Source organism: Porites lutea, chromosome 2 (genome assembly GCF_958299795.1).
Source record: "Porites lutea chromosome 2, jaPorLute2.1, whole genome shotgun sequence".
NCBI lineage: Eukaryota > Metazoa > Cnidaria > Anthozoa > Scleractinia > Poritidae > Porites > Porites lutea.
This window is the reverse complement of record NC_133202.1, coordinates 26,267,868-26,281,151: the sequence shown is the minus strand read 5'-3', so window position 1 is coordinate 26,281,151 and position 13,284 is coordinate 26,267,868. Positions and strand designations below refer to the sequence as shown.

The window sequence follows — 13,284 nt, the reverse complement described above, 5'->3', positions numbered from 1 at the left end:
ACACGTAATAAAATTTTAATAAATGTAATAAATGATGTTTTGGCTGGTAGATTCTCGACCATGGAACAAAAGGATGATTTTCACGCACAGGAACTCAGTTCCTGAAAAACGCATAACACGAATTTCTCATGTTAAGCCAAAAGAACCAATCAAAATGCTCGACGTCGTTTAGACGTGAGATGTAATGATTGGGGGATCGGATTTCGTTGAAACTTGTTTTAAAAAGATGAAAAGTTAAGTAATTATTGCAAGAGCGGAAATAAATTAACCGGTAACGATAATCATTGCTATCATTTGGCTTTGGCCATCGTAAAACGAAGGTAAGTTAACTTCAAAAGACTCTGTAACAGTCATCGAGATTTCATTGCATTCAAACGGCTCCTTTTTCCACGAATATCTTAAATATAAAGTATATTATTATTCATTCAAAATATTCCTGAGTTCTGAACAAGATTACCTCATGGTAGACTTTCTTTAAACCTTTGGCCTATTTCTCGGTAAGGTTTCAAAAACAGATATTTGTCCGTTGCAGATACTCCTCAGAAAGCACGTAAAATTCATCGAGCGATATGTTTAGCGCATTCTTGTATTACTTCAGTTCACTGAGAGTTTAGTTAGAAATCAGCTATTTCGTCCCTGGTTAGCAGTAAACACCATTTGTTTTAGTTCACTCGTAAAAAAAACAGCTTGATGGTCTAGCCCTAGAAGCCTTTATTCCAATATACCAAATATGGTAAGCGCCTGTTGGTTATGAAGAATTTGAGGGGGGGAGGGGAGGGGGAGGATTAGAGCCTTCAGCCTCGGTGGATAACATCCTCCTCGATCTGCATACTTCTTCAGATCCTACCCAGCCACATTCAATAATTGCTAAGTGTTAATCATGTTCATTGGGTTTTCGTTTGACCTACTCAAGATATTTCATATCATGATCAAACTTCAGTTCTTGTGCACAAGTTAGAGGACCTTGATGATGCGATCACGAGTTAAAGTGACCACCATGTTGTTTGTACTGATTTTTTCGCTCACGGCTGGTTTCTGCTCTGCTAAGGACAACAAACCACCAGACACCAAGGTAACTATATATCAGATATTGCCACTACACTACACATTTTTTTATTACAGTTAAATAACGTTAGTTTATAGAGAAAACTAGGAATGACGTATTATATGTTAATTTATTAACTAAATCAGTACTACCAAATTCAAACAAAAAATTAAGATGCTTGGTATGATTACTTATACAACCTCGATCACTATTTTAAGAAGAGGGAGAACATTTTCACGTTTTAAACAATCAAAATTAACATTTTTACAAAAACAGCTTCTTTACTGGAAAACAAAGTTCTTTTTACAAAATCACAATTAACGATTACGTTAAAAAAAACCCAATTAAAACTTGGATTGAAACGCTAGATGACAGGTAAAATCGTGAAGAGCTACTACAGTAGCAGTTTGTCATTGACTTTTTCTATTTTTGGCAGCCTGTTCAATCTTGTCCATCTTGTAATCATGGTGGACAAACCGGGATGTGGACATACATGACATGTATCCCAGGAGCCCCCGGGGCACCTGGTCGAGATGGAGCCAAAGGAGACCTGGGCAGCCCTGGGAAAACTGGGACCCAGGGAGCGCGTGGTGCTGATGGAAAGAAAGGAGCAAAGGGAGAACCTGGGATCCAGGGTTCCGCTGGACAAAAAGGACAGCGAGGGGTCAAAGGCGACGGTGGAACGCCACGACTGGTTTCACACATGAACTGGAAGGAGTGTGCTTGGAAAAAACTGGACCCCAAAGAATCAGGACTGATATATGTAAGTGCGGAACGTCACTTTGTAATATTCTATAAGCTCAAAGCAAGTAATTTCAGTAAAACGTTTGATTGCCAAAATGCTTTGGTCAGCGGTCAGCGATGATGATAGCCGCGTCTTTTGACGCTATATAGTATTGTGTTAAAAGGCCATTTTTAGTTTTACAGTTTTACTATACTGTGCCCTTCTCTAATCTTAATTTCATTGCTAACCTTATGTACATGTATTTTTTTTTTGTCAAAACACCTTGCATTATTAAATTAGTCTAAATATGTACAACTGATGTAACATCTTTTATAGAATGGAGTAAATAAAAATACAATACAATACACATGCTGATTCTTTATATCTCGTTCAGAACTGTGACTTTGTGAAGAAATACCCGGAAACTTCCCTCCATGTCTACTTTGCCGGTAATCTCAGGATTGCCTCATGTGACAACTGCTGTAGTCGCTGGTATTTCAGCTTCAATGGAGCCGAGTGCAGCTCTCCAGGGACTATTGACGGTGCATTCTACATGCAAACAGGCAGAAACCACAATCTTCACCATCACCGCCACATTGAAGGTCACTGCAATAACATTCAGAAAGGAAAGGTGCGAGTGGGATTCTGGGTTGGAAAGTGCGTCACAGGCCATAAGCTTGCTGATGGCGAGACTGGTTGGCATTCAATGAATCGTATCTTCATTGAAGAAGTACCGAAAGCTCAGCAGTAAGCTCGAGTTATGTGATCATCTGGACTTTGAAAACTACTATTAAATCTGTATTAGTACTGTAAAGAATAAAGAAATCCAGAAGCATTGACACTTTAATGTTTTTACCTATTTGTTAGATTCGCCAAAGAGCTAATGACAAACAATCATTAATTGAGAAATAAGGGCAGTGGCATACTTCATCATCATCAGTAGTTTTGTCGCGCCAGTAGGCGCACAAGGCCTCCACGCTGTCTGACCAAAACTTTCTGTCTCGTGCCACCGCTTTGTCTACTTTCCACAGCTTTTTTTTCGAATAACCCATACTACACTATGTAATATATTTATATACCATATAAATTTGGTACTTTAAAATAACGAACTTTAGGTACTCACATAGGAAATAATTAAACTTAAGTTCAGTTCACAAGTGGTCGTATAGAACCGGCGTTTCCTCCTTGTCCACCGGCCTTCTCGCTCGTCCGTGACTCGAAAAGCATAGGCTGCGCGCCCGCGCCCATCAGGGGCACCCAACGACGGTTTCCTTCTAAATACATTGTTAGCACTATTTAGGCTATCCAGATTACGCTTAGATGTTCAGAAATGCATCCTAAGCGGCGCTTTAAAATTTGTCTCTGTTCGGTCATCCTAAGGGAACTTGAGTCTTTTCGAAATTATAAGGGCTAACAATTATTTTTCCGAAAATTTTCGATGCAATTTCAAGTATTACTAAACTGAGACATTTTCTGATTTCCAGGATTTCTCTTTCCATTGCATTTTTGAGTCCAAAAATTTTAGGTTTCCTTTTCTCTACAAAAAAAGAGCCTAACTTGGGAAGTGAAATGTGAAAATTAAACTTCAGAAAATCCATTAAAGTAATTTATTAGATAAGCTACGAAAACGTGCAACGATCATCTACAAATTTTTAGCCTACCTCAAGTAAAAGAAAATTCTAGGCAATATTTGTTTCTCCGAACAGATATTTCACAGAAAACAGTCGTTCGGTGCCCCATGGCCAAGGGACGAGGCAAGTGCTGACGGCTTTTGTGGTGTGCTCGATTTTAGCTGTTAGGTGTCCGTCAGTTTGGTCACTCATAAAAATGACCTGGGACCTGCCTCGTACCCAGACGTCTCTCTCTCGATCAAAATGTGCGCGCAAAGGAAGGCGGGAAGGAGACAACGGGCGAGACGGCGCTTCGCCCGCCGTCTGTACCCTTCCCATGGTCCCTTGCGGTTCATCACCAGTCGCTCGCCTTTACCTTGCAAAAAACGAAGCGCCTGAGCAGTAGGGTGACCTGGGACTTGGCTGCAATCAAATGTGGGATGCATGTTGGCAGCGTTTTGAGCCCAGAAAAATTGATTTTAAAAAATTCCTTTTTCAATTACGGCATGTTTCAAAGGTTCACTCAGATGCTCGAGTAACTAACTCGGTTACGATATTTACAGAACAGTACATGTTGATGGCCAGCGCTAAAAACTTAAAACAGTATCTGCAGTTTAATTCGGATGAGCTTCAGTTACTTTCTGAAGCCCGAAAGTCATCCGTCACTTGTTGCCAATTCAACCGCGAAGGAGAATGGACCCACAACCTCCCTCGTTTGCACATTCTTCGTCTACAGCCATTTCAATATTCTATTTCCGAGTTTCAAAATCTTTCACTTTCAAAACGAGGCTAAGTGCAATAATAAATCCTATTTGCAAATTTTCATATCAGTGGCTTCGAACTTAGCATCGCTTTGAACTTTAGGCAAATCGGAAATCACTTATTGACCAGATCGAAAAGCCAAATGACACCGCATTGCAGTATGGGTAGTTTCATAAGCTCTTCGTTTTAAAATCACACAAGTACACGTACTTGACGTTTTATTTCCTCCTGTGGCATTGACAACTGCCAAACTATGACTGAATTGCAAAGGATTCACAGCCAGCCATATGTCCTTGCTGTCTTGTTGCATATGTGTTCTTGTATACAAAATAATACAGTCATATGGTGATTAGTTCACAAACGTTTGACCCTCTCAAACGACATTCAAACACGACCAAGGGCACCAACTCGAGACTTGGGTGGACAAAATAAAGTGATTTGCATGAAATTGTCCACCCAAGCCTCCGTCAACCTTGTGTCATAAGGAGCTTAAGCAACTACCACGACGACAACGACAACGTCAAAAAACAATTCGTTTTACGACAAAACAACTGCTCTGCACGTGCATCACGCTTCTTGGTACATTTCTTTGACGTCCACTGCACGACTACGACGTGAAACATCCCAATGCAACGTTTTGTGAAGTGCGTGGACATACAACGACAAATTGTCCTTTCTTTATTAGAACATGGATAAAGTCGTTAAGAATTCAACTCAACGAAAACTCGCATACATTTGACGAATTGCGTGGTTTCAAATAAACTCGATAAAGTTTGAAAGGATGCAAATCCATTTGTTCAGTGATGTTTTCACTAGCGTCGTCGTCGTTGTTTCTCAAGATCCCTGTGTGTGCTCCGTGGAGCGGGAAAGTTCTATCCGAGATTCAAGCCGCACTTAATCTTGGTGTCACTACCCTTAAACAAAACGGAGGATTTTGCCTCCACCACACAATAAAACACATAAAACAACAACATTAGAGGCATGGGCGCGTCGGTCAGCCAAGCATATGCTGAAAGAACAAACCAAAGGTTACAGGTAAATATGAAGACACAAGTTGACGTGGCGAGGCTGACACGATACCTCGCGCGCAACACGCCAAGCTAGTTCACCGTACCGTGCCGTCATGGTATACATTTGCGTACATAAATCAATCTCGTTCCCAAGTTTCTCTGGGGAGCGGGAAGAGGGGCCTAGTTCTTTTCCACGGTTTTGTTCAGCGACGGTCGATTTAATCGCCAGAAACGAGGGGCACAAGAACAACACATTTTGTGACTGTACACGAACTATTGAGTAATAGTTTATTTTGACATAAAACTTAATATGACAGCTCTGGCTTAAAGCTCTACATAGTTACTCTGATATCAAGTGTTGTAATCGCTAACTGGGGAAGGGTTTGGGGCATACTTCTGAAAGTACATTAGGCAGTCTGCTTTCCACATTTTGGAACAGACACAAGATCTACTACAACAGTCTTGATCAGGCATACACTGTTAGAACGGTATTCACTGAAATAACGTACAACCCTCTCTAGCCAATCACAAAAGACTGGACGGAAGGTTGCCAAAGGGCGGGAAGAGAAATTGACACGATACATTTTAACCAACCACAAGGGGTTGAATGCAGAAAGGATATTCTGGAGATTATCTTTCGACACATCACTGAAACCCGTTCTAAACAAACTAACATTCCAAGGGACATGGCACGAAATCTTGCATGCCACGGAAATTAAGATCCGTTTTTTTTCTTTTTTTTTCGAGTCAATATACAATATGTTTAAGTTTGCAGTGCTTTCTTGTCTGCAAGCTTATTTCTGAACAAAACAACTCTGGTTTGGTGGGGGGAGAGAACACAATGATTAGAAGGGGAAAAGAGACAAAGTTTCTCTGTTGCTTACTTAAATCTACATTATTAACTACATACTCTACTTACACTTTCACAAGCACAAACATCAACAACAAACAGGGACACGTTTACTGTACAGCAGTGCGATAAAGAAAGGTTCCTTTTAAAAAACTCCCAGGTCTTTATAACTCTTCTTTTTGTTTTGAAGTTTCTTCCCTTCCTTCTTCCTTCGCAATCAGAAGCAACAGAATAGTTTTTGCAATCAACCAAACTTGGAACAGGGAGTCCGACAGTGGAGGGGGGCAAATATTAAATCAACAGTCACGTTATAATTCAGACCATCTATACTAACGTATCCTTCTTCTAAGGGTGAGTTAAAAAGCCTTTCCATGTTCATAATATAAATCTAAATTATTACATGTACTTATTCACACTTCAAAAAGGACAATATTCAGATTTTATAGAGATATTATGGAGTGTTTGCAAACAAAGAAAAATTGTTGTTACTTGGTCTTCGGCGAGAACGTATCGTTGAATTCATTTTAAGACAACAAAAAAGCCGTCTTTCTTGCTTTCATTCCAGAACTCCACGTAAACAAATAACTACGTAATTTCGGGTACCTTTAAATTTAACTTTATCGACTGGGCACCATAAGCCGATCTTACAAATAACTCAGTTCTCGGTACTAAAGAAAACAAAACATCTCTCCCACTAAAATCCGATAGAAAATACCTTTAGAACAAGTTTTTTTTGCCTGCACACTTGATTTTCTCAAGAAGTAACAAATTTTAGTGCTCGAGTTACCAGCAGAACTCTTTATAAGAAATTCGACTTCTAGAATAAAGTGTTTAATTTCACAGAAGAAGAGAACCAAACAACGCAATGTGACGACGACCACGCGTATAATTCCCTCGTCCCCCACCCAGCAAATTTCTCCGTCTCTCGGCCCAGTACATCACAGCTTACTCACAAAGTCCTGTGACAAACCACAGGAACACTAAAGGCTACGCATCCTGCATGATTTTGTACACTACTTACAAGGGCTGGTACCTGACATAATTTCTCGCTGGTATGTTTGGAGTAGACAGTGAGGCGGATGCCTTATGGTTTTCCCCGTCCCGTATTGGAATAAAAAGAGCCGAATGTTATGTGCCGCATATCCGCAAGCAGCCTGAGAAAGGGCTGAAGACTCGATGAAAAGCTCGGGAGGGAGAAGAGGGAAGCCATCACAGAAGTTCATACTGGCGCAAATGCATTCGCTGGATTATGTCTCGGCAGTCGTTAAACACCCGTCGAATATTCTCCGTGTCTACTGCGCATGTGAAATGTGGATAACAATAATGTTTACCATCTCCACTGGCTGTACTGATTCGCTGAAAAAAAGTAAAAATACAACCGTTAATGGATTTACATTCGATGAACTGAACGCTCAGCTGTACTGGCAGTGATAAGGAATGTAAATAGTTTCCTGTTGGTATGAACGAACGTGAGTCTGCGTCAGACCTTATTAACGATATCTGCGCTTAAAAAAAGAAATGTCAGGTGGTTTCAAACAAACAAGCCAACAACTGATAAAAGCTACCAGTGCAAAAAAATCGCCTGTTTCTTTTCTGTACGCAGAAGTGAACGTAGATGTTCTCACAGTAAACAATAATGACGTAAAACTTGTCGAAACTCGAACTAAAATAGTCGTCTCGTTTTGAGAGCATTAAAAAACTCTCCCGCAATTACTCGCACTGTGAAATTTTACCATTTGTTTGCCCCCTGAAATACCACGTGATATTGCTTTTATTCCACCGATCCTAAAGCGCGTGCAATGATGATACGTGGGTAAGGTTTTAAAAGTTGCAATGTATTCATCATTCAACTTTTTAATTTTACCATCATTCCTCGGAGGTTGTGCGATTGGTGGAGGATGGGGGGTACGCTCTCCCAATATTACTGGGTTTTCGTATTAGGCGGCACACATGACTTGTGTATCCTGAGTGACCTGAGGAAGGATTAAATTGCAAAGAAGATCACCCCAGTTTTAAGACGCAACTTATGAAGTTGAGGGAAGAAATCCAGCAAAAATTCAATCTTACCGGGATTCGATCCCTGACCTCTGCGATACCGGTAGAGCGCTCTGCCCAATAAACTGATGATCTCCTTTGCAATTTGTTTCTTCTTCGCGCAGTTCCAATACTAATTGAAGTGTATGCGACAGGAATTTTCTATTTGTCGTTTTTAGTTCTACAATATGTGCAAAATATGCATTTGAAATTTAAACTCGTCAATTATCTTGCAAAACCTATTTTTTTGTCCTCAAAACTCGCTAGTTTGCCTTCAAGAATGTCCGCAAAATCGCGCGGCTAAAATGACAAGAATGACGTACAAAGACTCGGGGTAACTTAACGAAGTGGCAGAGACAAAGAATGAACATAATTTCCCTCTGGTACGAATTCACATGAGCCGCTATGACGTCAAATGAATAAGCCACTTTACAGTTTGAGCTGCACACCCATTCCTGTCTCTTACTCTTGAATATAAATACGAATATAATCCAAAAAGTGTCAGATGTTTTAGCATATCATGAAACTCAAAAACAGGGAAGGATTGAAAATTCTAAGACGTCAGGGAAAATCTTTACTTACAAGGAATTCATCACGAATAAAATATTTAGCTCCTGTCACTGATTCCTCATCTCCTGTCGCTGGAAAAGAAAGAAAGCATCATAAATGTGAGGCCTACTTCATGCCTGAAGCACCTTATAATCTGGCGTCATATAAGTAAGGGCCCTTCCTGTACCGATATCACTTCTGAAAATTAAAAGCTAACAAAGAGAGGCAAATTTTAGGGAGCGTAAGCCATATTGGGTGGTATTGACAGAGGTTACATAAAGATTACCAGAGCGTGACTGGCACGATGCATAGGGATGAACAAAAGCAGTAAATTTAAATTACTCAATTGAAACAAGCAGGTAACAGTTTACATGACCAATGATAAACAAAGGGAAGTGCTTGCAATTTAATAATATAACTGTTTTTTGCTCTGGGAAAAAGGCATAAAAAATTCTTGTCTATCTTACCATCTGGAGGAGTTCTATACCGAGCAAATTCCGGGAAATAGTCCTCACTCTTGGACTTTCCAGCCCGCACCTTTTCTTTTAACAAGTCTTGCTTGTTAAGAAACAATATTACTGAGATTGTTCTCAGCCGTCTGCAAAGAAAACATTGAGCACATTAACAAGTTATTCGCACTACAGGTGTATTGTTGTAACAATAATTACTGAATGAGGCTGGGTATGATATGAAAAATTATACAGGAGGTGCTACACACCTAGGCCAAAGGCCAAGGTGGGTAACCGCCTCTGAGAGCTACTTCCTTAAATCATATGGAAGCCGAAGTCTATAATAGTTTTATTAGTCATACAAAATATTTCAAAGTTCTTAACAAGCTGGCCTCATCAAAAACCCTTTTCAAAACATTCGCCTGTTTGTTGGCACCATTGCAGAATAACGAAGAAATCATTTCTTTTTGGCAGATACAGTTACTCCATAAAAAGGTGACAGCATTCCCCACGCATTTTGCATTTTTCTCAAAAGTCAGTAATTTGGCTATTTTGTTTGGATAGCTGTGAAACTTTTGCCATTTTGTTGCCATAACAGCTACAACTGTAGGCTGCAGTGCCACTTCTTAAGTAATGCGGTTCCAATTGTTTTATTGGGGTAATATACCATTGTATTAATGATAATGCTTGCATCTTCCAAATTAAGTCAGCACCAGATGCTTATGAAGAATTAGTTGGAGGATTAACCATTGAAGCCCTGAGAGTGATCAACCTAAAATGTCTCCTTGAAATGTCAATTATGAGGACATGCCACAAAAGATTAATCTTACAAGTTTACACTAGTTGTATTGAAAACATTCAGGGATAACAAATGAGAATTTGAATTTTCATCATTGGGTTAAAAGGGATAAAGCCAATCAGAAAAGGCAAACGTTTTAATATTTTTTTTTTTTTTTTTGTAGCAAAGTGTTCTTTATTCCCTGGCGACAAAAATACTGTCCTGAAAAAAAATTGATATTAAATATTCTTACAGCGGAACCTCGATAAATTATAATGAATGGCCAAGGGACTGTCAAAATCTGTTCACCATAACGAGGTTTTGCTATATCGCGGTTCTTTTTCGTATATTTTACCATCACTGGGGCAAAAAATATGGTCCCTTATACCGAGGACTTCTTTTAGATTAGTTATATCGAAGTTTCACTGTAGTAATATATAACGATTTACTTCTCACTTGTATGCCTCTAAAAAAGGAAAAGCAGATCCATACAAACCTGTTATTCCAAATACTTCTGAACAATTCAAGAGATTCCTTCAACCGGTTCTGTAAAACAAACAAAATATGTTCATCAAGGACATATATTTTAAAGCGTCAAAACTCATAATTGGTAACATTTTCTTGACATTGTCCACCATGGAAATGTAGTACATGCAGTGTATAGTATTATGTAATATATAGATTTAGCCACGGCTAAAAGCGAAGCTCTGGTTAATAATACGTGTAAACAAAAAAATTAAATCGTGTAACGCTAAACTGGGGACGACAATGAAATTGGCTTCAAGACTAATAAATCTAATTAGCAAAAAAACAAATTGCACGTGCACCACACTAAATTTTTCTTCTAATTAGCACAAAGCAAATTTGCACGTGCAGCACGCTTTTTTGTCTTTCCCTTGCCGTTGTTTTGCACGACTACAACACTGTTTTATACGACTAAAACGTCAAACTTCCTAGTTACACACTATTTTTATGGAGAAATTGTCGTATGTGCCTACCCAATATTTTGTTTCCAGTGTTCATGTTCGCTTTTATTGTTCACTGCCTCTCATTTTCACCTTGCTGGCCGCTAGCATTTCTCATTTTCTCACCGCCGCTTTGAATTTCCATGTTTTTCTTCCAACGAATTTTCAATAACTCGCTCTTGCTCTTTCTCTGTTATCCACGTTAGTGTACACATAAAAAATAACGCCGAAAAAGACACGACTTTTTTCTTTCTAAAAGTTCGGGCGGCCATGTGATTTCCTTCCAAATAAAACCTTGAGTTGCATTTGGGTTCCCATACCTGTTGATTGAGTTATTTTACATTGGTATGCCTGTGGTGCGGACGGACGGTCGCTCGCTCGCTCGCTCGCTCGGTGTACGGTCACGTGATTACCAAATTTTCTGGGATGGGTAGATTACCACATTTCCTTAGCTATAGGGCTCCGCCCACGCGCGCGCTTCGCGCGCGGGTGGAGCTCCGCTATAATTATTGAAGGTATACTGTACCTACTAGAGAGGAGAAGTGTGATGTCACATTACTATGGTCGCAAAATTTCTGGATCGCGACAACAGGCAGCTCAAGCAACGACGGCCACAACATTGAGAATGGCAAAAAAGCGATAGGTTTGTTGTGCAAAACAACAACTTTGCATGTGTACAACACTTTTTCGTTATTTCCTGGCCACTGATGCACGATTGGGACATGAATCTTCCTTATTTGACGGGCCTGCTTTATGGAGTTGGCAAACACAACACAAAAATTTTCTTTTCTTCTTCTTAACTAAGACACGGTCCTTTTGGATTCAACCTCAGAAAATTTTGCCAAAATTTGACAAAGGAAGTGAAATTGAATAACATTTAGGAGGTTTGAAACAGTGCCAACTCACTTTTTGTTGTCATCCAGACTTTTTTCTACCAAGGCAACATGACGTAACAATGTCAACTTCCCCTCTCTATAGTGTTTCCACTTTGGCACAGGACATGTCAATTAAATTTTCTAAAACCATATGCATAGTACTGATTTTTCAAATTAACTACAGGTCATAAACTGTACCTGGTATGTTAATTAATCTTCTCAGGGGGAGAGGAAAAGGGGTATATTTTACTTGACTCCGAAAAAGGGTCGATTTTTTTTCTCATGCATGTGACCCTGATCACAGTAAAACCTCACGAATAAGAACCTGGATTTTAAGAACCTGTTACGCTAAAATTTGCCAGTTAAGCCCCCTCTATAATAAGAACCTGTTTAGCCTAAAATTTGAAACAGGTTCTTATTTTCTAAAATCTGTGAAAAAATTCTGTACACTTGGGCGAATAAGATAAGTCAACATTCAGAATCCTCTTTGGAGACATTGGTGCCTTATCACTCCAACTGCAATGCAATGGCATGCAGGTTTTATCATGAGGAATAAGCTGAACCTCTAAATACTGTTATCTATAATATTATTGGATTTTTTTTTCTTTAGAAAATAAGAACCTATTTAAGAACCTAAATAGGCTAAACTTGTGCTAACTACCATTTATAAAGGATCTTGTTTAGACTGACTTGGAAAAATCCAGGTTCTTAGTTGCGGGGTTTTACTGCATTCTTAATGAAGCTCAAATGCAATACAATAAACTTGATGCAGGCAAAGAATAAACAAATGTGCGACAACGTGCAGATATGTTTCCCTCAATGTGTCCAACAGGATTCTTATTTTTCACAATACTATTGCCTGAAACAGGGTCGGAGGCTCAAAGACACCACAGCACAGTTCCTGCCTAGTAAAATTAATTTAAGGGTCGGAGTATCACCCTGGGTCATCACTTACCTGGCTAGGATCTTCTCTTAGTACCAAATTGCAACTACTGCATGCAACCACAAATATTATTGCTGTAACATCTGAAAAAGAAGCAAGAAAAATAATAGTCAGTGATGCCGACGAATCAACTGGCAGATATCCTGAATTTTAACAGCAGGGTTCTCCAGAAGCTCCATCTAAGTCATCTACTCAAAGAAATAAATTTATTGAGGGGAACAACGAATTTTTCATGTTTGTACATGAATGTTAACACTTCATTGGATGAAACAAAAAATGATGTAAAACAAAGTGAAAATTAATGTGGGTAAGTGAAGTTCCCATTTTCATGGCTCAAATTTCTTCCCTAGTTGCTCAAAGTGCACTGAAATACATTTTTCAAGGCCCTCAAAATTACACTTTTACGCTTTAAGACCCCCAGATGTCTCCAGTGGAGGGGGGAATCCCCTTCCATACCTACCCCTACCCCCACACGTGAGTGACTTTCGATCTAATCTACTGCTGCCTACTTAAACATTTTCTCCATTTTCTAATCATATCTTCTGGAGATCCCTGCAACAGTAAACTAATTTACAGTAGGAACTCAAGTTTGTAATCCATTACAAACTGCTCACCGTTGAAGCACTGTATCCATTTCCGCCTTTCATCTCTCTGTCCTCCCACATCAAACATACTGAGGAGGTTTAAACA

The 13,284-nt window shown here is 39.4% G+C and overlaps 1 protein-coding gene and 1 long non-coding RNA gene across 2 annotated transcripts; one reads left to right on the top strand and one right to left on the bottom strand.

Annotated features, from left to right (window-relative positions):
- The first annotated feature begins 271 nt into the window (after nt 1-271).
- Nucleotides 272-2,616, top strand: LOC140928136 (collagen triple helix repeat-containing protein 1-like). The gene is made up of 4 exons (XM_073377847.1): nt 272-320; nt 941-1,072; nt 1,482-1,808; nt 2,164-2,616. The coding sequence occupies exons 2-4, from the start codon at nt 968-970 to the stop codon at nt 2,518-2,520; spliced, it is 789 nt and encodes a 262-aa protein (XP_073233948.1). The 5' UTR covers nt 272-320; nt 941-967; the 3' UTR covers nt 2,521-2,616.
- Nucleotides 2,617-9,032: 6,416 nt separating this feature from the next.
- Nucleotides 9,033-12,682, bottom strand: LOC140928144 (uncharacterized). Its single transcript, XR_012164618.1, has 3 exons — nt 12,607-12,682; nt 10,308-10,357; nt 9,033-9,182 (listed from the first exon to the last, which is right to left on the bottom strand). It is a non-coding gene; the product is annotated as an uncharacterized lncRNA (long non-coding RNA).
- Nucleotides 12,683-13,284: the final 602 nt, after the last annotated feature.